At 36.8% G+C, this 24040-nt stretch overlaps 1 protein-coding gene across 9 annotated transcripts in view; it reads right to left on the bottom strand.

The window, feature by feature from the left end:
- The window catches only part of LOC108712370 (protein unc-13 homolog A), a 68281-nt gene that overhangs the window by 38934 nt on the left and 5307 nt on the right, over positions 1–24040 (bottom strand). For 6 of the 9 annotated variants that reach the window (XM_041561602.1, XM_041561612.1, XM_041561606.1 and 3 more), the window contains exons 2-10: positions 12840–12869; positions 11940–12039; positions 10512–10629; positions 6554–6677; positions 5215–5288; positions 4771–4828; positions 4184–4219; positions 887–1094; positions 506–631 (exon numbers count right to left, since the gene is read on the bottom strand). In XM_041561602.1, coding sequence (XP_041417536.1) covers positions 506–631; positions 887–1094; positions 4184–4219; positions 4771–4828; positions 5215–5288; positions 6554–6677; positions 10512–10629; positions 11940–12039; positions 12840–12869 — 874 coding nt within the window. The remainder of the gene's footprint in view (positions 1–505; positions 632–886; positions 1095–4183; positions 4220–4770; positions 4829–5214; positions 5289–6553; positions 6678–10511; positions 10630–11939; positions 12040–12839; positions 12870–24040) is intronic. The other 3 variants (XM_041561625.1, XM_041561642.1, XM_041561643.1) reach the window with 1 other exon arrangement.

Below are 24040 nucleotides of genomic sequence, written 5' to 3'. Positions count from 1 at the left end.
AAATGTATTTCAGAGATGATGTGAAGAAGTTATACTTTATATTGAAAGCATAGTAGATGCTTAAAACTGACTTCCAGCATTAGAAGTACTGTGAAATACTCTAACTGAATATAAATGTAGGATATGAACCCATAGGAAAGTATAACTGATTATATGACTGCTCTGTGTTGTATACATTTTTTTTTATCTTTATGTGATCAAATATAGCAAACTGATAATTTCTTCTTGGCGCTAATTCAGACAGTTTTTGGTTATTTGCAATGGAGCAACTTAGCTGAGACATCCTTGTAAGGAATAAGTAGGTTACTGTGGAATAGTGAATGGTTTTTATGCACCAGGTATATTTATCCATACACTGTCGTAATTGGCACATTTCTCCCAATGTGTTATGAATTGTATGTAAGGACTGAGTGTCCCCCATTAGCACCGGCCTGTCCTGATGCGTGCATAACACGAGCACGCCACTCTGCAGCACCCACACTGCGACACCCCAGGACTGACCCACCTATCGGACAGGTCTAAGGACTGCCGGCTCTCCAGAGAGTGCTGCCGGCTGGTGAGGCGGCTTGAACCGGAGACAGACTCCACATCACTGCGCCCGTTAGTGGCAGAGTCTGCGCTATCGTAACGCCTGCCATCCAGGGAGAGAGGAAACAGGTCAGAGGGGGTCACACACACCCCTCCATCCTGCCCTCCACTGGTTTGTAACAGTGATATTAAGCATTAATATAAAACATAGCATGTTTATTATAAAGATTATAATAACTTTAATGAACTTAGAGTGTTCAGTATTGTTTCCGTGTATCAATATTGAGATTATTACGATCAGATTTAATATATAAATTGTAAGCATTCAATTTACAATTCACTGGATGTAAGTCTGCACCTGATTGGACGATGGTCAGAAAAGTCCATATCATAGCTGTGCGCAGAATCGGTGTATGATCCATGAGAACTGTGTTGCTGTCGTACCGGGTACTGGTGCACTGAGGCATTTGGCTGTGAGGTGGAGTAGTAGGGGGGTGGGATACTGTTGCTGGTTTCACTGCGGTAATCACTATCCCGGTCATCCACTGCACTATCAGGATCCTCATCTGGAAGTGGTGAAAAGAGAGAAGCAGTGAAAAAAACATTAAAACAGTGCATATTTATAAAGCTATGTAAAAAGTTTTCCACCAAAAAGAATGTTAACTCAAAAGTGGTATCAAGCTGTGTTATTTTTCTATACTGGATATTTAGTGGCAGGTGTAAAAATCCCATCAGGCAAGGATCACATCAGGCCAGTGATGCATTTCTTCCAACAGGGCTGCATAGGCCCCTATTACGATTCACCAGGGTGGCCAAATCAGGCAAAGATCTGCTTGTATGGACAAATGAGATAATCTTTGCATTTATGCCCAACTTTATTTTTGTCTCTTGTTTATTAAAACTACTTCTGAAACTATTTCCGAATAAAGCTGCCAAGTGGGCAGTTTATTTGCCTACGTATGGGACCCACTGACAGATCAGTTTGATTTGACCCACAATAGGGCCCGGATCCGCTAACTTGGAAACCTAACCAAAAGTGGATCTGGTCATGTACACCTGAACACAGCCTAGAGGGAATTACACATCCTGGGAAAATGGGCTCAATTTGCACCTATACAGATTGGTTATGGCTCAAATTACCAGATTAGGTGAAATATAAAATTAGAGGTGCATAAAAAGAAAGTAATGAATGCAATAAATAATAAATTCCAAATGCATATCTCCCAAAATTCTTGAGATAGAAAGCGGGACAAAAAGATTTGCCATGTGTAGCGGCAGCGGAAATTGTTTGACAACACCCGTTTTTGTTGCCATACCCTCTAATTACCATGTTTATTTTACAAAATTTGGAAGGTTATGAAAGTTTGAACACATTTCTGTGGTTTTTATGTGTTATTACAGTTTTTCTAATGAAAGTGAATTGCCCTTTAAGCTGCTAGTCAAAGTTTCCCCAAGAGACCTGCTTATGTTAAATTGTTACAATTACTTATTTGCCTATATCTGAAATTGTTACAAAAGTAAATAATAATAATAATAAATATATGCCATTTTCTATGCTGAAATCCAGCTGGTTAACAGTTCTTCTCTTTCTGCATCATTTGAAATCCTGGCAGGGAAGGAGGGACAAAACACTGATGTTACAAATTGTCGCAACTTTTCCACATGCTTACAGACAACATGCAGGAACTACATAAACCACAATGCATTGCAATGTGATGTTTTGTTCCTTATTGAAATCACGTGTGCAGGGAATTGTGGGGTTTGGGGGATGCAGGCTGAGGACAGCTGGTTGTTGATACAAAGTAACAGTAGTCAGACAGATCAGCAAAGTAGCCAGAAAGATCAGCAGGAGAGCAGAGGGCTAGGCTTAGGGAACTGTTCCAAACCATTAAAAATCATGAAAAGTCGGCATATTTTTTAGATGCTGCAAAGATATTGCAAAGTTGCTTGAAATTATGTTTACTTTTCAAAAAGCTACAGTTATGTTTTTGTAGAGTTCCCCTTTAAGTTAGAAACATTGTATCATTTTCTGGCTGTTCAGTGCAGGAGATCAAACAGAAAGTCGGGATATTTCAGTAACAAGCCGGAACTGCTGGTTGAGCGGAACTGTCCTGCTCAAAACGGGACAGTTGGGATGTATGCAAATGTGTTGCTCTATGATGCCTAAATTAAATGATAAAATAGTATGGTATGTTTGCACATACAGTATGCTGGCAGCCTATGTTTCTGTATTAGCCTCCCTGTTAATTCTGTCCTCTGTTATAATACTGGTAGCATTACCTTTGATATTTATTTTCATGTATAAGGTATTGTTTGTCTAATAATAAATAATTTCTATTTTGTTGAAATATTCAAGAGTCTTCATTTATGTTCCCTGTGGTTCTGCATTCCATGCAACATATGGAGCCAGAAGGCCAGAGTTAATGAGCCCTCTGAAAATAGTGGTCTACGTCAGAGATGGACCTTTGGCTGTAAGTATCCCACTGAGACTGATTTCAATAAAAAACAAGAAAGCTACGGAACAGACTTTCAAAGAGTATTTCTCTTCTGTGATTGTTTCCTGCCCATTACTCAATGCCACAGTGCCCTCCCAGTGCTACCCTATTTTCCCTTCAGCTGTAATGTTATTTTGTATCAGTCCACGCTCACACAAGCTAATGCTGTTGGCTCCTCCTTATGTTTCCCTTTCTTTTCTTTCATCTTTTATCTCCTGAAAAGTAACTGCCTATTAACTGCCCATTTATCACGCTCCATCTTTTCTTGCCTGATCTCTTTTCTTACCTGTTGTTATCTGTACAGCACTGCTGCCCATCCTGTCTGCCCATTAAACAATCAATCCTAGTTATTTATACTGTTTGTATTATTCCTTGCATGTTGAGATTGTTTTACTGAGTTATTGAAATGATGTCATGTATTATTACCCTTATATATGAATTTCACGTTTATTTTCTGTACTGAAATGTCTCATTGTTGCTTATGTATTGTTTAAAAACAGATCTGTACTATAGCTGCATCTGGATAGAAAAGCACATATATGTACAAAACTGACATGAGCAGACATAAGAGTGCATTTTTTATTTAGCTTCTGCATTTTATTCTCATCACCAGTAAATCCCAAGAGGTACTATTCTTTCATTTGCACAGACAGTTACAGCAATTAATATATTTATTATACATTTGCAATTTGCACCTGTAGGTAAGAAGTAGGGTTCTGAGCTTCCTACAGCTATGAAAATATTTTTTCTTTAAATAGCAGTTCTAAATCCGTCTATAACTGAAGGGAGCCACGTGCAACTGCACACTGTTCTCAGGGCCACTAATCCACATTGTCCTTGAGACCACCATACCAAATACTGTATATCCCAATTTGGAACTACTTCATGGTACCGATGCAAAATAAAGAGAAATAGCCTTACATTTGTGAGGTTAGGTAGCCATTGAGATGTCTGTAACTTCCCAGCAAAAGATATTTATAAAAATACTTAATTAAAAATGGCAAAATTCCCTCACTTTGCATCATGAAATATGCAGATACAATCAATTACAGATTAATACATATGTAAAACAAAATAGTCTGCTCTTAATACTAAAAGCAGAGAAACAATGCTTAAAAAATAAGGCATACTTTTATGCAGGTATTTATTCTTATACTTACTGGGCTGCTCCCCCCAGCCAAAATAATTCCAGTTACCTACAAATGGAAAAACGGACCAACATAAGAACAATGTTAGCCTTATATATTTCAGACTTATATATGGACTCCATGCATAGGGGCAGTAAGAACTGCCAACTAATGGTTCATATTACAGTTTGTCCTACTATCCTACATCACTACTACGTCTCTCTTAAACATAATATCCTGTCTCATCCATCATCTGTCAATAGTGAAAACATGCAACAACATACTAAAAATCTCAAAAAAATCAAAAAGGACAAAAGCTTTTCAAAACTCTATAATAGTCACCCCACCAGAACAACAGCTGATTCCATTCCATCTCTAAAATGGCAACTAGATATCAGTGTTACTAGTTTAATAATTACAACTGAATATAGCATTTTTTGCATAAAACAAAACAAGAATGCCCAGGTTCAGCTGCTATTCTCTACTTAATCTACTGCTTTTCATTCTCATGAGGCATTCCATGTTTTATCTCATCCTGCTTACCTTACTCCATCTTTCATTCCAACCCTCTTACACATACTCTCAAAGTGTTTTTGGGAAATTTACTTGACATTACTTACAGCATTGAGGTCCATGGACGGGAAGAGGATTCTCTGGAATTTCTTCTTGAAAAACATACTGACGTATAAGGGAGCAATGAATGAAGAAAGATTACCCTCAATAAAAACATTTACATGAAAAAAAAAAAAAAAAAGAAAGAAAGATTACCAAATACAAGAAGCAGTTTAACACTGTTTAAAGCCTACCCAGAAATATCCAGACATATTTCATGTTTCATGTTAGCTAATATTAAATAGCACAGCAGGAGCATAGAAAGACTATTCTCTCATTATTCTGCAGTCAAATCTCTCTACTTAGAGACAACTTAGATAAACCAATAATTGTGCTTGTGCTAATTGCTGATAATTTGTAGCCAAGTCTCAGGTGGTACTTCATATAAACTCAACACTGCATAAGGTTGTTTTGAAATTCTGCAATAAGGTTAAACTATTAAAACCACTTACATCATCCTGGTCCCTCATTGCATTAAGTTGCTCAAGCTTCTTTGCCCAATATCGAGCTTCTTCTTCTGGTATATCTAAGTTAAAAAAATAATAATAATAAAACCACAAACCATCTGTTTTGTTCTCATTTGATGCTGGGTGCTGTTTGGAGTTTCGGATTCTCTTAACAGGAATCAGAGAAGAGATGGGCAGCACTCCAGGATAAAGTAAAAATTGCCTTTATTTACAAACAGCAGGGCAGCATAGCAACGTTTCGAGCCTCGCACGGCTCTTTGTCAAGCTAGCATATCATTATACAAATTCTGGAGTTTTGGATTCTCTTAACAGGCCAGATAACCTACAGTATTTGGACCTAGGGACATCTATCTTGCAAAACTTACGGTTTGTTCTATGCAGCAGAGACACCGTTTATTTGTTAATAAACATAGAGGAACTACAGTATTTACTAGAGGTCTATTTAATCAGCACAACAAACAGAAATAGGTATCAGAAGAGTAGGTGGAAGCTTGCGATATATGATATATATGGTTTACAGTCAATTGGTTTAACACCCCATTCATTAACAGTACATGCTTCATAATGTGCTTCTTTTACTTTAATATACTTGGTCTTGGCTCCTCTCATTCTGAATTAAACATAGTTGCACATATTGAAATAGAGGAACCCTGAAGTTAACACCACCTCTGGACCAATTAGTAGTTCCATGGTTACCTTAGTGCCCTGCATCAACAGGTGCAGCACACTTGCATCTAAAGAATTCATATAATGCATAAAAGTGCATCTATAGAATGGGAAGCATGCCCACTCTCTCGCTGAACATTTGGAAATCATGCTAGTCAACTTTTAATACACAATTTTGGGTGTTTTTTAGGTCTTTATCTCAAGGAATGAGATAGCACTTGCTGACATAAACAAGTCCTTATATTTTAGTCTAGCATGTCAGCAATGGTGTCCTATTGACTAGCCATGGTTCCTCACTGTAATAAAGTTAAAGCAAAACAATACCCCAAAACAATGTAGGTGTCTGTAAAAATATATTGCATAAAACAGCTCATATAAAGCCCTGCTTCATGCAAATAAACCATTTTCAAAGTATTATACTTTTTTAGTGGTACGTGCCATTGGGTAATCCTAAATTAAACTAACTGTTGCCTAAGTATTCATTTTGGGGGTTTTGTTTTTTTTAAGTAAGTAAGCCAATGGTAGGTTGACTAGTTTCATATATTGTAACCTCCGCACACCTGTAGTTCACTCTTCCTGCTTATGGTGGTGCTGGACTTCCGTAGACCGGTCAAAGTCCCTTAACAACAGTTTGACTTCTTGCCGAGAGATTTCTTACCTAGAGGAAGCTCAAATCTGGTGTCCAGTAAGATGCGGTGGAAGGTTGGATCTTTGGTACCGCAAATCTCATTGTCTGTCATTATGACCTGCGAATCAAGTGTCAGCCATTCCCCAGGACCCTCCTATGTGTAAAATGGTAAAATTTAACAAAAGGATAAGCATCACTTTATGAAGGGTGGGGAAAAGGTAATAAAGGAGAGAAAGATATCAAAAAAATATAGTAGCAAAAACAAAGGAATGGATAAGAAGAAAGCAAAAAACACAGGAGCTGTTAAACCAACCCCACAGGCACAAGTGCAAGGGGTGCAACATTATCCCATTAAGATTAATCCACAGATACTTGTGCCTGTGGGATAAGTAATTTGTCTCTGTTATTAAAATCCAGCACAAGTTGCAGAGCACAATCATCAGCAGGTAGAAAGTACAAAGGATGGATATTCAATGTGAGCCACAGTTCTTTGAGCTCCAAACTATGGGGTAGATGTATCAAAGAGTGAAGTTAAAGATCTCCACAGTCCACAGAGTGAAATACTGCCTCTCTCCATTCATGTCTATAGGATATTTAAAGGCGTATTTATCAAAGAGTGATAGTGAAAGTTAACCATTTGATAAATACGCCTTTATAAATCCCATAGAAATGAATGGAGAGAGGTGGTATTTCACTCTGCGGACAGTGGAGATCTCTAACTTCCCTCTTTGATAAATCTACCCCTATGACTGCAAATAGCTACATCTCAGAGTATGAAAGATGCTTAAAAAAAGGCAACTCTTCTTTGCACTTGGCCTGCTGCCCTATCATAATTGAGATTGATAGTCTAGAAGTAAATAGTTAACTGGAAACCAACAGAACATTTTAATTTGTAAAAATTAATTTAACATCTAATTAAACTTCTAGTCTAACTTCTAATGAAAAAAATGGTTTTCTACTGCATGTTTCCTGTCTATGCTTACAACTTTAGGTATTCTGGTCTTAATATGCCATCTGCCTGGACCCGCTTATGCCACCCACACAAAGACTTTTTTAATAAGACAAAATAAATCATGTAATGGCTTTTGCTTTAATGATGAAGAAAACATTTATAGCATAAAAAATGAATTTAAAAATCAAAAATGAGTACAGATCAGCTGAAGACTGAGAAATTGTAAGCCAAATAGCTATATTGCATCATTTAATGTTTTTATCAACACAGGTTACAACAATGGAGCTTGCTTTAAAGAAGAAACAAACCCTTAATAAAAAAAAACCCTACCCCCTACCCTAAATAGACCCTCCCCCCCAGCCAAGCTGCCCCCCCCCCGGCAAATGCCCCTAACTCTTTTCTTATCCCTTCATGCAGATTCTGTACAGATGAGTTCACGGGCGCCATCTTCAGCTGCTTAGGTAATCTTCGAAATTAAATCGGCGCTTCGGCAAGTTTTGTGAGTTCGGCGCATGCACACTTGTCGCGAAACAGAAAATTGCTCCAACTGCACATGCGCCGCTACACTGGTCTCATTCTGAAGATTACCGAAGAGAAGAAGATGGCGCCCGTAAACTCCACTCGAATGATTAAATCCTTCGAATCGAACAATTTGAAGGATTTTAATCCATCGATCGAACGTTTTTCCTTCGATCAGAAATTGGCTAGAAAGCCTATGGGGTGGTCAAAGTTTTTTTTAAAGAGACAGTACTTCGACTATCGAATGGTCAAATAGTCGAACGATTTTTAGTTTGAATCGTTTGATACGTAGTCATAGTCGATGGTCGAAGTAGCCACAAAAATACTTCGAAATTCGAAGTATTTTTTATTCTATTCCTTCACTCGAGCTAAGTAAATGTGCCCCGAAATGTCTAATGATTTTAATGTATATGAAATGTTAGATGAGAGTGATATAAATGATAGAACACAATTTACTTTTAGGGAGGAAGTAACAATTAATTGCCTAGAAATGTTGCAACAAGAAAATAATGAATTCATTCAAAATAAGGAAGGAATAACTAAAAATGAATTTGATAAAATCAAAAAGACGTCACAATTCAATCCAGTGCACTACAGGAGTAGTGCGATGGAAGTCTTTCAGGATTCTGTAGAATCCAAATTAATATTGATGGCAGATAGGATTAATAAAAATATAAATAAATATAAATAAAAACCACAACTTTAATTTGGTGAGAGTCTAAATGACAAATGTAGAAATGCTTAAGAGAGACACTGAAAGAAATAAGAAATTAAGTTGGCAGCACCTGCATTCATCTGGTATTTGAAATCTGACATGGGACTAGACATAGTGTGAGTTTCCCTGCTGCCCCAAGTCATGTGACTTGTGCTCTGATAAACTTCAGTCATTCTTTACTGCTGTACTGCAAGTTGGAGTGATATCATCCCTTCCCCCAGCAGGCTAACAACAGAACAATGGGAAGGTAACGAGGTAGCAGCTCCCTAACCAGATAACAAAGCTGGTTGGTAGATCTAAGAACAGCACTCAATAGTAAAATCCAGGTCCAACTGCGTCACAATCATTTACATTGAGTAGGAGAAACAACAGCCTGCCAGAAAGCAGTTCCATCCTAAAGTGCTGGCTCATTCTGAAAGCACGTGACCATGCAAAATGACCTGAGATGGCTGCCTACACACCAATATTTGCTGGTTCAGGAATTAAATTTTATATTGTAGAGTGAATTATTTGCAGTGTAAACAGTATAATTTAAAATACATCATAAAATCATGACAGAATCCCTTTAAATATTATATTGATTTATGAGAAAATTTATATAGCTATATTTAATAAACATCTATTTCTTATGTAACCTCAACATAAATATCTGAAATAAAGCATGCAATCAATGGGTAATTTAGAGTAGAACTACATGGACGATTTTAAGTTTGATAGCTACCATTACGACGCGCTGAGATGACACGCATCGACACCAACACCGACATTCCTATTACTTACCTTAGATTCAGCGCATCCAGTGTGATGCCTGCGATTCATCTCAGCGCATCAGAATGGAAGCTATCGCACTTAAAATCGCCCGTGTATTTCTACCCTTAGACAAGCTGTTTGTTGACAGTGTCTTGAGATCTACTGATCACCAACTAAAGGTCTGCTGGTAGATCCAGATCTGAACGAATTCAGTTGTATTAGTTGGGTACTGGAGATGTACATTCTACTCAGTGCTGGAACTAGGGTTTAGCAGAGTAAGCACATGCCTAGAGGTGTTGTGCACGTACATTCTCTTTCTTCTACCCCTAGTCTGGTCGCATCTCTCTGCAATGAAGCCGGCTGAGAGGGAGTGTGTGCGCACGTCTATTTGCACGCCCATGCTTATCCCCTGTATGCACACTCGCGACTATCCGCTCCTGCGCATGGACTCACGCACCAGTGCACGCAAGGAGGCATGGCCGGCCAGGTAGCCTAGGGCACCTGGCCGGCTTGGCCCCGAGCTAATTCTACTTGCCATGATGCAGGTATTAACAATAATCTATGCCTTGTCAAGCTCTAATTTTATGTTCCATAAATATCCATTTGATGTTTCTTCCTTCACTTAGCTATTCTACTCTGTGTCTGCTCACTGTTGAATAGACACAGCATACTGGTAAAACTACAAACAGCAAACTGACCAGAAACACTTTATGCCACAGCCTGAAGCCCTCTAAGCCTTCTAAATGGGAAGTGCAGTATGATTTAGACAATCTGAAATGTCTTATTTTTTGTGTTTCTTGAATTTCTGTTCAGCAGTTTACAAATTTGAAATTTCAGAAGCTATCCGATTGCTAGGATCCAATTTACACTAATGACCAGGCAGAGGTTTGAATGAAAGACTGGATCAATAGAAGAAATCCTGAATAGGAAAATTAATAGTAACAATTTAAAAGGTCAATTAACATAACTTAGAACCAAAACCAAACTTCCCCTTTACAACCATATCAGTTCATGTCTATACCCTAAATTGAAAGAATGGCAAAGCAGATTACCTCATTAGATTGTCGGATAGTCCTTAAAGGGATCCATACTGTTCCCACCATGGTGTCCCAGATCAATCCTTTGTTCCAGACCTCCACTGTTAGCCCAAGGTCTAAACGATTAATCTCACTGTAAAAAGGCACATTGACTCAAACTTTAAACCTAAACCACTGTAATTTTCCCTTTTTGCACCAACTAAGAACAATTTGCAAGCTTATGAAATTATGATGTAATGCTACACTTGCAACATGCCTAAGTACTGTATATATTCATGTAAACCCTAATGAATATTAAATCCCTGATTACAGTATAAAATAAAAACTTCCAATGCAGGCAGGCCTGGACTGGTAAACCATAGAATGTTGTAAATGCCAGAGGGGCTGCTATAAGATGCCATAGAGTGACAGTCACTATTTATTGGGCCTGTGGGGACTGTTTGGGCCTCTGTGTATTTGAAATACCAGGGCCACATTTGATTCTCATTGAGGACCTGGACGTAGGACTTGCCAGTCTAAATGTGAAACATTAACTGTTTGTTATTTCATGGGTGATGCTGCATGTGTCCTTGAATATAAATTAAATTAAAGGAGAACTAAATCCTAAAAAGGCGTATGCTCTGTTTTATGTAACGAACTTTGTACTATATCATCACAAAGGTTCAGTAATGCTGTAATAATAATAATAATCTAGGCATTCAGACTTGTCCACAAAATCTCCCCATCTTGTATCTTATTAGGCTATCTTTTGGATATCAGTGACACTCACATCCTCAGTGTACACAGTTGTTGAGAAGCAAGCCTTAGGGGTCATCATCAAGCAGAAAATCTAAATTTGTCTTTCACTGAAGCTGATTCTATAGGGCTGATTATTAAATTCTGAGATGTCATGTAATCTGAATCTGAATTAATTACTAATTAACAGAGTTTATAAGCTTTCAAATATGCATTTATTTGGGAGGTGAACATTCAGCTGCGTCCCCAGCACTTTCTTGGGTAACTGACAGCAGCCCAGAGCATACGCTGTGGGGTCACAGAATTACACTGATAAATGGCTGTGGCTGCCTTATAGCAGGGGCCATTTACCATAACCCCTGACGCAAGTGCTAAAATGCAGAAGTATTCCCGTTAATACTCATTCAAGAGGACCCTGCCTATTGAGTTATTAATGCCCCCTAATATGTAGTCTTTCTATAGATAAGGAGGAAAATGTAATAAAAAGCTCCATCATGTGCTCCGCAAATTTCACTGACATGCAGCTTGAAGATACAAAAGGTCAAGGTAGAAACCTCCAGCAATGTGTTTGTAAATAATGTGAAATGAAATTAATAAACACTTTTTGTAAGGAAGGAGTTACAAAAAACAAGTGAAAATGTGCCTGAATGACAAAAAATGTATACTGTGCAAAGTGATCAGCCCTTGATCAATGCATTCCATACTCACAACATGAAATCCTGTTCCCAGCAGGGCTGGTTTCCCCGCACTGCTATTGTTGTGCTCTTCACATTTTGCACCTTCAAGGTAACATAGGCATTGAACTTCTCTGTCAAGAGGAAAAGAAATCAGAATCTCAGAGACAAACAGCAATAGTGACTAGTAGCTGATGGCTGCTGTTTAGGCTACTAATCCCTTCTGCTCTTCTTGGTGGAGCCCAGGTTGCTTTATTAAGTACCTACACTCTATCTCTCATTGCACAAGTGAGCTATTGCAAGAACTAGCCCTTACATTAGCTAGTCCTACCTTGCATATTTCTCCTTTTACTGAGGCTTGCTACCTCAGGCTCTTAAGCACCGAACACCCCCTCCAGCAAGTGGGGTCAAATAGGCCAAACCTTGGGATCTCATATATTGTATGGATTATAGAACCACTTGACATTACTGGTCATTAAGAAATTCCAAACTTCCTTAACCAATAGATTGGGAAATCCTACATATCCAACTCTTTACAAACCCAACCTATAGCTGGATTTAAGGGGATCTGAGAGGAAAAATACTTAACCCTTATACTGTATAACATTAAGTTCTAAACCACAGGAAAGGAAGAACATTTTAAAAACATGATCAACATTTCCGTAAATTGCTTTCTGATGTAAGAAGCTTTCAGCCAGTTTCCTGTTCATATCTAAGAGAGGTATTGATTGACAAATATTGCTTTTTTGTGGCATACTGATGCAGCTCTGAATACAGTTAAGATCTTCTTGTGATGCATTCTATTCTTTAACAGCTATGAAAATGAAAACTTGATGCTCCACTTTTAACTTTATTTAAAGTACAAAAGCATATTTAATTTTAAAAATGAGCTCACTTGCAGTCATGGATTAAAATATCAACTTGTCCATCTTACCTTGTGCTCCATCAAACGTGGCCTTTTTCACTGACAAAAGAGAAGGGAAAAAGGAAAGATCTTCAGCTTAGAATACATTTTAATATGGCATAAATGACATTATAAAAGACTTTGCAGTTTATTTTTGTGTACAGTTCTCTATAGTAGTATTTAAACTGTTTTTGTTGGTATGCTTAACCAAAAGGTACTTGTTTGAATGTCAGAACAAATTACAAATAGGAGAAGACAAAAAGGCTTATTTACAACCCCAGAGATACCCTGGGTGCCCCTTAGTTCTCAATTGCCAGCACCCCTATTTAGTAATTTGGATAACATTTTAAGACTATGGCAATTCTGTCACTACCAACCATCAAAATTGTCACTGCAATGTCACAACATATTAAACATCAGGGCCAGAACAAGTGTAGGCAGAGAAGGCACATGCCTAGAATGCAACCAGATATGTACCTCAACTGCCTGCCTTCCCGTAGCTTTGGTCCATCTGAAACTGCTTTCAGAGGTCAGAGGGATGAGCATTTTGGATGGCAAGTGCACTTCCCCTTAAACCCCATCGAAAGAGTAGGTTGGGGGAGCCTGAGGCCATAAAGAGCAGGAGAGCCTCGTAGTGCAAGGTTGCTTTTGGGCCAATAGTGCTGCCCTCTACACCTTGAGCTGCATTTTTAATTTTATTAACTATTGCTCAGGACACACTGATGCAAAATTGCACCCCTTCATGCTCTTAAACTTGTACCAAGAGCAATAGTAACAAAAATCATATGGTTATAACCTAAGATTTTACTTGTCTTGTTGATAAGAAATGAATGTCGAGAACAGTTGCAAAGTTTAGACTGGATGAATTTTATCCAGCTACTTACTGAGAGAAAACAGATTAAGACATTTTTGAAGAATATGCTAAATGAGGTAAGGTTACGTCTTATGAATGCAAGTCATTTGCAATACATATAGACTGAATACATGAAAATGAATGAGACATAAACATGAACAAACATGCACATGCATTACTTCTTGGGATAACCATGAAGAGTATTTGGATTAAAAGTCATTGCTGTATGCACATTCTAACACTTTTATCAATTTCATGTAATAAGTAGCTGTGTCTAGACTGTGAATGAATAAGGGAAATGTCCTCAAAAAATGTCCATCTAGCCAAAGGCTTAAGAAAATGTGAGAACAGAAAAAAATGCATTGTGCAGTGTTTCACAGCAGACTCCAGGGTCCAATTTATCATTCAAACTGACGAACAGAGGTAATTTCATTCTCATCTTAGCGGAGGAAACGCTAGCAATTGTTTCTATCATTTTCCCCCTGAGGCATTAACATTAGAGGAGAAAAAACTAAACTGAGGGTCTGAGAAATATACGTGGCTTGGACAGCATCCTTTTCAGCTAAAAGTACTGTCTGCTGCATATATTCGCTGAAGCTGGCAAACTCCTTAATACTTGTAAATACTCCTTTAATTATGTATAAATTACAGGTTTAACAGAAACGGAACTGTGCTAATTAACCAACACAGTACATCCCTGTGTAATTTAAATCCATTTAAAAAATGTAGAAAAGCTTAATTGCTTAAATTGGAGAAATTGGAAATGGTTATGCCGTGTTTCAGAGCTTTCTGCATAAAAGGTTTCCACATATTGAGTGTATCCAACTATACCCCCAATAATTACTTACGGTAAGTATGACTTTCACATTAGGGAAGGCTCATTGGATACTGCTTTTTTCCATAGAAACATTTCTACCCAAAATCTGGCTACTACCAAATGCCTACTGGCTACTATTATTGGTATCATCTAAAAAAAACACTTAGGGGCTTATTTATCAAAATTCGTCATCACATTTTTAGCATAGTTCAAGTTTTTCATGGCAAAAAAAACGTGATTGCAATTATTATCAAATATGAGTTTTCAAAATCTGAGATTAACCAAATGAGAAAAAACTGAAATACATTTTTGCACAATTTAATGTGATTATGTTTTTATTATTGACGGTTTTCATACTTAAGAATTCAAGTTTGCGTTTTTTTCAGTTTTGAAAAAAGAAAATCAAAAATACTGTCATTAATATTTTATTAAATCTGCTTGCCTAGAAGGTTGAGATGAACTGCCCAACTAAATAGAAAAATTAGTAATTTAAGGGACTTGGCCAAAAAGGTCTCTAATAATATGCTGACCCCAGAAAACATTTTGGATCAATTCAGTATATAAATATATCTTTTTGTAATAACAACAAAAATACAAAACTTTGCCAAGTTAGTGCTTTTAATTAGATTTCTGAAAATTGACTTCTACTTTACTGCATCTTGTTTTCCATGTCAGGTAGAATGATAAAACATCATGAAGACAGAAGGAATTCCAGGGGTCTTCTGAACAGATTGATGTTCAGTATGTTGTTGTAAGGATTAATAAGTATGTGGCATGTAAAGAAAATAATGCATGTGAATTTTTCATGGCTGATATTTCACATTTAATATCTAATAATACACTGCTTGCTTTCATGTTTGGTCAAACCCCTTAGCAGTAAGTTGATCATGTATTCTGCCAAATTCAAAATGAGTAAAGATGCCTTTCTACCCAACTACAATTAACTACTAACATTTTTTCTAAAATGTTTGAAACTTGACTCAAAACATGCACTTTAGAGCTAACTGCCCTAGGTATTTAAGATAAAACATCTTAAAAGCGAACTCCTCAAAAACATAACTTCAGCTTTTTGAAAAGTAAACATAATTTCAAGCAACTTTGCAATATACATCAATTTAAAAATATGCAGATTTTTCATGATTTTTAATGGTTTCTAACAGTTCCCTAAGCCTAGCCCCCTGCTCTTCTGCTGAACTTTCGGACTACTTTGCTGAGCTGGCTGACTACTGTTACTTTGTATCAACAACCATTTGTCCTTAACTTGAATCCTCCAAACCCCACAATTCCCTGCACACATGATTTCAATAAGGAAAGGAACATCACAATGAAATGCATTGTGGGTTATGTAGTTCCTGCATGCTGTCTGTAAGCTGTGGAGAAGTTGTTACAATTTGTAACATCAGTGTTTAGTCCCTCCTTCCCTGCCAGGATTTCAAATGATGCAGAAAGAGAAGAACTGTTAAACAGCTGTATTTCAGCATAGAATATGGCATTTATTCATACTTTTTGAAGAAACTGTGATGGGTATATTAGGGGTTTCTGTGTTATGTGGGCCTCTTTATCAAATTTTGGTTTGGAAGCCGGAGTTCCCATTTAAATATGAATGCCAGTAGTTTTCTGAACAGTTTGATACCCGATATGCAAACTATGTGACATTTAGAGACCCCAAAATGAAAAAAGTAGACAAAAATAATGTCATCAAGAACAATGCAGAATACAATAAAATAACTAAAATGGATTAAAAAGCAATCATAGCATAAATGATTCTACATTAAAATCAGTGGACAAACCCATAGTTTATCTAGCCTCAATAGAATGGCTTATGGGTTAAAAACCCCTTTCCAGAGGTATGGGAACTGAACTGAAATCCTACAGATCTTAGATTTTATGATCTATGGAGGCTGAGCTTTTTATCCACAGATTCTGCACTCTGTGGAATTAAAAGGGAATGGAGAAGACATGCCTGTGGATTGACTGCCAGTTAAGTTTATAATTATGCAGGGAAATCAGTGCTGACTTGCAACATATGTAGGGATCAATCTAACACTCAGGTTTTTCTATAACCTTCAAGAATAAATTGGTTGCAGGTGTGCTTTTGTAGCTTTCTTTGCCAAGTGTAAGTACAACTTTTGGACCTATTACTGGATTCAGAATGTTAGGGACCTGGGGTTTTCCATATAAAGGATCTTTCTGTAATTTGGATCATCATCCCTTAAGTCTACTACATAACATATGAACATTAAATAAAACCAATAGGATCGCTCTGCCTCCAATAAGGATTAATTATATCTTAGTTTGGATCAAGTACAAGGTCCTGTTTTATTATTACAGAGAAAAAGCCAAACATTTTAAAACAATTAAAAAAAATATTTTAAATATTTAAAAAAATTGATTCTATGGGAGATGGCCTTCCCATAATTCAAAGCTTTCTGGATAACAGGCTTCCGGATAAGGGATCCCATACTTGTAACCTTTATATCTTTCTTTCTTTGAATCAGGAACATTTTAAGCTGTCTCAAAGGTACAAAAGCTAATACAGGTTACCAGATCCTCTATCCAAAAACAACACTCTGTTTATAAAATGGAAGGTTTATTGGAATACTGTCATCACATAGTTATACCCTTTTATGATAATACCATTTTACCTTTAATATTACATATTATTTTCTGGCAAAAGTAAACGCCTATCCTGGCAACAGTAAACCTTTAATTATGCATGATTTGAAGTAGATTTATAGTTTCTGGAAATGTAATATCTAATGCAAAGTCCTATTTTAAGCACTCTTCTAATGTACTATCATGATTCATTTATTTTGCTTTAATTTAATTTGTAGCAACTCACTTTTATAACAAGCTGTTTTTTTCTCCTCATTATTCACTTCTTTTAGCAGTTTAAGAGGTTTTTACATTTATTTTTAAATTTATTTTAAATATGATGTAAGCTGATTAAAAAAATAAATAAATAAAAAAAAAAGATTTAGCTTTTTGTCTGGTAGCTCTCCAGTTTGGGTTATTAGCAGCTATCTGGTTGCTAGGGTCCATCCTACCGGGCACTTAGAGGCAGATTTACTAAGGGTCGAAGTGAATTTTCGAAGTTAAAAACTTCGAATTTCGAACAATTTTTTGGGTACTTCAACCATCGAATAGGCCTAAATTTGACTTCGACTTTGATTCAAAGTGAAAATAATTAGACTATTTGATAATCAAAGTACTGTCTCTTTAAAAAACTTCGACACTTCGCCACCTTAAACCTGCAGAATTGCTATGTTAGCCTATGGGGACCTCCTAGAACATATAGCCAACATTTGGCTACGTTTTTAGAAGTCAAAGTGAAATCCTACGATTGTACAATTAAATCGTTCGAATCCTTCGATTCGAAGTACGATCGTAGTACGACCGTACAATGTTAAAAATACTTTGCCTTCAAATGTCGAAGTAACCTATTCTATGGTCAAATTTCGAAGATTTTTGCACTTCGAAATTTGAACCTGGGTTCTGAGAACATTCATGGCCTGCTCTTCCATAGCTTCATCTCTTTCATTAAATGAATGGATGACTTTAATTCTAAGTAAATGAATTTACTAAGATCATACTTAAAGGTCTTTAAAGGAGAAGGAAAATTACCAAGGCAGTTTATTGGCAATATATTAGCAACAATAGTGCAAGCTAGAATGCTATGTTTATTTTGTACAATGCTTTACCATACCAGAGTAAATAGCCATAGCAGCTTTCTCGGTTTGTTTAGGATAGCAGCTGCCATATTAGCTTGGTGTGACATCACTTCCTGCCCAAGTCTCTCCCTGCTCATATCTCTGAGCTCAGATTACAGTTGGGAGGAGAGGAGGGAGGGAGAGAGCAGAAAAACTGGACATGCTCATGTGGTGTTTCTTTTAATTGAAGACTCAGAGCAGCATTACTTTGAGGTTTTACTGGTATATTTATAGAGTCCTTCCTGATAAAGCTTTTTTAACCTTTCCTTCTCCTTTAAAACACTTGTTATGTCAAAACAGGAGGAACAGAAACAACCAGTTAAAGGCTAATTACCGAAGAAGGCAAAATACACTATATTTATATTTCCTGTAGAGGTAAGTACTTTACTTGCTATCTCTTTTTCTTGTAGTTTCCTAACATTAACACATGGCATATCCATCTTTCTAAACTAACAAAATAAATGTATTCTTAGTCATAATAATATTTATTTCTCCCAGTAAATCCATGGCAATTATATTAGCCAGGAAACTGAAAAGTATAACTAACACCATACAGTTATAATTTACCCCTAGCAATTGTTGTTGTCCGTTTGCTGTTATGATTTTCTGTTTTATGCACTGCTGCAGTCAGCAATGGAAAGAAAAAAACACTTGACCTACAATTGCAGCAGCAGGGCCAGCACAATTACCATTTTTATATATGGAATGGATTTTTTCCAGCATTTTGCTGCTCCCAAGGGAATGTTCCAGAGAAATCATATCAGTAATATGTAAAGGTGATATGTACAGTTGTACATATGAGCCAACTGATAATAAAAATTAAAGCCGGGAAAGCCTAAAACTCTACGTATATTTCATTTATATAGTCTAATTTTGGAATGTTGAGGGTAGCTATTCTGCCAAAATTTAATGAATACTTTTAGCATAATAGAACAGGTTTTTTTCCAGGAAGAAATATTAGGGTGAGTTTTAAATTTAGGAGCAGGCAATCAGTGAGCAGTCCTCAAGGCAGGAAAGTGAAGTCATATAGAATATTTGAAGTACTAATAGCAGAGGCAGACTTACGCATTTTATGTTGTCATAACACTTGAGCCTATGAAGTGTTATGACAACGCAAAATGCAAAAGACTGTCTTTAACTTTCCTGCCTTGAGGACTGCTCATTGAGTGGCGGCTCCTAATATTATGGTGGTTTCTGCTTCCCTAGCTGAAGGCTCAGGTCGGTGCACCTGGTCCTCCTTCTAACTTTTGTGAGTTTTAGATGAATCTGTCTTCACATCTAAGCTTTAAATTTGTATTCCATAGCTTGACTGTGTCAGTGAATCTAGAATCCATACAGCAGTTTAAGGTTTAAGTGGCAAAATGAACAGCTGCATAGTATAGCTACTAGAAAATCATGTAAACATTAAGGGGCAAATTTATCAAAACGTGAGTTTAGGGTTTAATAAATAAAAACTCACCAATGTTCTATGAGATCTTTAGGGTGAGTTTTTATTTATTAAGCTCTAAACTCACATTCTGATAAATCTGCCCCTAAATATTAATTATTATAATTAATTATATCCTATTTTGGCTGCAGTACAAAGTTACTGTTTCATTTTTAAAAATTTGGATTATTTGGATAAAATGGAGTCTATATGGGAGAGGGCCTTTCCCTAATTTGGCTCTTTCTGGATAACAGGTTTCTGTATAACGGCTCCCATGCCAGTAATACATTTTAAAAAAATTAAAGTACTCCTATAACAAAATATCTAAAAAAGAACCACAAACCATATCAATTTGAAAATTGCATTCTAAGTTGTCTTCTCCCTTTATGGAATCTTCTGTATAGTATCTAAAGTATATTTACTCATGGCTTTATATAACAATACCAAACCTCACAGAGCTTGGTAATTCCTCAAATGTACGGTAATTCCTCAAAACTAATAATGCTTTCCATAAATCTCTTTGCAATAAGCTTAATAATGTGACACAAGCTACTTTATACATTTGGATTATTTTATAATACAAGTAGAATATTGAACTCTGGGATCCTTAAGATCTGTGTGTCTTTTACAGTCACTTCTGTCCATATACAACTGCTGCCAGAACAGTTATAGAGTAATTCAATATACACCTTGCGCAAATATAACACAATGGATGCGCAAATACAGAGGGATTCCAACCCTAAAGAAATATAAAAGTCAAGGATTGTATGCACTTCCTTTACAGAATAAATTGTACCAACTTCTAGTCTCCCTTTAATTCTTATGCGGCTTGAATGACTTTAGGATATGCAGAGTTCCGAAATATGTGCACTAGTTTGCAATGTTTATCCCCAACCAACCATCTTTTAGGGCAACCTCAAATACATAAGAATGACATAAGAACATACCAATGTGCGTTATTATAGTAACGGCACCAGATCCCAGCTTGATTTATATTTACGGGATCTTCTGGGCACGAACAGTGGCTGCCAGGACAGTGGCTTTCCGGGGCACCAAGATAAGACTGCTAGTGACAGATGTGTCTCCTCTTTCTAATTATTATTATAGAAAATAATCCTACTGTTTCATTATTAATACCAAGTTCTTGAGCAGAGACTTAATGTTGCTCTGAGATGATGATCTATCAAAACTGCTTCTGGGTCAGTTCAGTCTACTCAGATCTAGTCCAAATGATTTTTTTTACCTGATAGAATATTTATACATCTGTCAGGTGCTATTTATTTGTTCCCTTTTACTTCTTTCCCATATTGGATTGAAGTCTGTCTAAACTAATCATGACTGAAGAACTGTTCAGTTCTGTTTGTTCTATTGAATGCTATCAATCCTGTTACACCTGACGTAAACACCAGGCTGCAACATTAGTTTGTCTCGATAATATGTATCAAATCTGCTGAAGAAATCAATTCTTTTCTCTTGAGAGAGGACTTCACCAGCTTGTGTCTACCTGAATCAGAGCTAATATGCCTATATAGAAAGGGTTTCATTCATCCTGGTCATTACATAAAATAACTAACGGTTGAAAAGCTTTAATACTTTTTGCTGTTCATCCAAGCAGTTTCTTCAGTACAACTATTAAACAGAAACAGCCATTTGTATCAACTTTTTGCTTTGGACAAAATCGAGTTAACTTCTGCATCAAAGTTCTGAACTCATGTTCACTTGTAACCAAGTGTCCCTCTATAACAATGGGGTTTGGACTGTTTCAAACTTGTAACAGGTTATAGGAAAACACTGTTGTCACAGCCATTCAACTATAGTTATTTATGGTGGAAAGATGTATTTAACCATATTTAACATTCAAGCTGGAATAAACTTTGGATATAACTTAAACTCAATTTTGCATTCAATGTTCATCAAACACTTCAACCTCTCTGCGGCTATTAGTAATACATGTAACAAGTGCCAACATATTCAACAGCACTGTAAAACAGGACATCGAAATGACATATAAATACTGAATGATACAGATGGTAATAAGAGCTCTGCTTATTATTTAAAGTAGAAGGAAAGTTCAGCTCATACAATTCACCAACTTCTCATCCATTGCCATGCTCTTATACCAATCCTATCAATGGAGGTGCCAAATCTTAGGCACCCCAGTGATTAAACTGTACTGGACTGGGGTACTTTTGTAGAGCACCACTTTGTGATCTTCTTAGCGTCTTTCTTCTTCTCGACTGCTGTGCATGCTCAGTACAATGAAAAGTTAAATTTTAAGCAAAAAAGACAGCTTTTTTTTTTTACTCTGCTGTTCATGTGCTGGCCCGGGACAAAAGAAGAATGAAAAAGCAGAAAAGGCGCCTGTGAAGTTTTCTGCTAACAGAAGCACCTGTCCAAGTATCAGGTAAGCAAATATAATCACGGGGGGGAAGCCTAACAATTGGCGCCTCCTATGATTTTAAGTGTCCTTGTCCTTTAAAGGATAAAAGATAAGAGAAAATCTAATGGAATGTGAAATGGAATTCAAAAAATAACTATAGTTTTACTAATCTAGAGTATGTTTATGTAAAGAGGTAATGAGTGAATGGTTATAAGAGCATGATGAACAGATTGGGGAGTAATTGAAGATAAGAGATGTAGGGTGGGGCAGAGCTGTGTACTACTTTGAATGGATTAGTAGAAGTATATCCCAAATGTGATAGGATTGGCATGAGTGGCATGTTGGAGGATGAGACGTTGGTGACAGAAGTGGTGGCAAAAGTTGAAATCTGTTTTTTTCAACCATAAATTTACTTACCTAGTCTATACAGTGCTTGCTGTACTTGCAATCCCATCCCCCTTTCCCTGGTTTGAGCACTGAAAGTAAGTAGCAAGGTGGAGTATATGGCAATGGGTCTGTGGCCTGAAGCAAATACAGGCCCCGCTCTTCCTCCCTAACTGAGAACTGTAGTAGTTAATAGGTAACATGATGAGGGAGTAAATTATAACTTTGGTGGTATCATATGTGAAGTACCTTGTGGTGTAAATGATTACACCATTAATTGCCTTGACTGTGTATACTTTAGTAAAGGTTTGTTTTTAATAATACAGTCATGATTTCAAGAAACTACCCATGCCATTTATATCTCCAGTGTTTTTTTCTTTCTTCTGCCTTTGCCAAAAGCAAATAGTGTCTAAAATGCCTTAATGGTCAACATAGTCTTCTGAAGCACTTTTGTTAATGCTTTCAAGCCAAAAATAAACGTTGCAGATGCTTTCCTTAAATTATAATTCTTGAATGCTTCCTGTTATGTTTGTAAGAAAGGCACATTTTTGTCATTAACTTAAAATGTGTCAACTTCTATCAGTGTAGTTGGGATAGTTTTGTCTTATAAATTAAGTGGGCATATGTGTATTTTATTGTCTTTACCTGATGACAAATTTACATTTTTATGTTATCAGCTTTTCTGGTAATCTGCCTAGTGATCCTTTCATACTTGTGGTAGTTGTGATCTTAAGAAACTTATTAGCCAGTATACCTTATTTGTTTTTGCTTCCTCATCATCATCATCATCATCATTTATTTATATAGCGCTGTCAAGATACGCAGTGCTTTACTGCAGTTATAGCAAACAGGGAATAAATGGTGGATAACAGACAAGGATTACAGAGTACAATAGGGTTTACAAACTAAAAGGTTAGGGTACAATTGAGACATTAGGATTGTATAAACACTTTGTCATTTTTGATACAGATTAATTAAGGTACATCGAATAGGCCTCTTTAAACAGATGGGTCTGCCGGGGGTCCTCATGAGTTTGCTTCTACCATTCGCCACCTAAAAGCTGCCGAAGTGCTGTTTTAGCCTATGGGGGACCTCCTAGAACCTGTATGGAGGCAATTGGGGGAGTTGGGGAGATTGAAGGTCGAAGTTAAAAAAATGTTGAATCAAAGTAGCGCTACTTTGAATCATACTATTCGAAGTAGGCCCACTTCAACCCCAAAAAACTTCGACCACCGTTCGGTTGGTCTTTTTGAATTCGAAGTTCGATGGTTTTTTAACTTCGAACTTCGACCTTTGATAAATCTGCCCCTATATGTACTGTCCATGTGCTTTATGATTTGATGAAGGTTTAACTGGTCACAAATCACTTCCCACAGGAATATGGCTGCTGCTTGTGTCTTTCTTGTCATTAAAGAGGCAGTATAACACCTTGTTTAAAGGAACAGTAACACCAAAAAATGAAAGTGTTTTAAAGTAATGAAAATATCATGTAGTGTTGCCCTGCACTGGTAAAACTTATCTGTTTGCTTCAGAAACACTACTATAGTTCATATAAACAAGCTCCTGTGTAGCAATGGTGGAATTGAAAAAAAGGCTACATGGCACAGGTTAAATAATGGATAACAGATAACACCATTATGTTCTACAGAGCTTATCTGCTG

This window comes from Xenopus laevis, chromosome 1L, assembly GCF_017654675.1.
Source record: "Xenopus laevis strain J_2021 chromosome 1L, Xenopus_laevis_v10.1, whole genome shotgun sequence".
In the NCBI taxonomy this organism is placed as follows: Eukaryota; Metazoa; Chordata; class Amphibia; order Anura; family Pipidae; genus Xenopus; species Xenopus laevis.
Note: the sequence above shows the minus strand (reverse complement) of the source record. Positions and strands in the feature narration are given on the sequence as shown.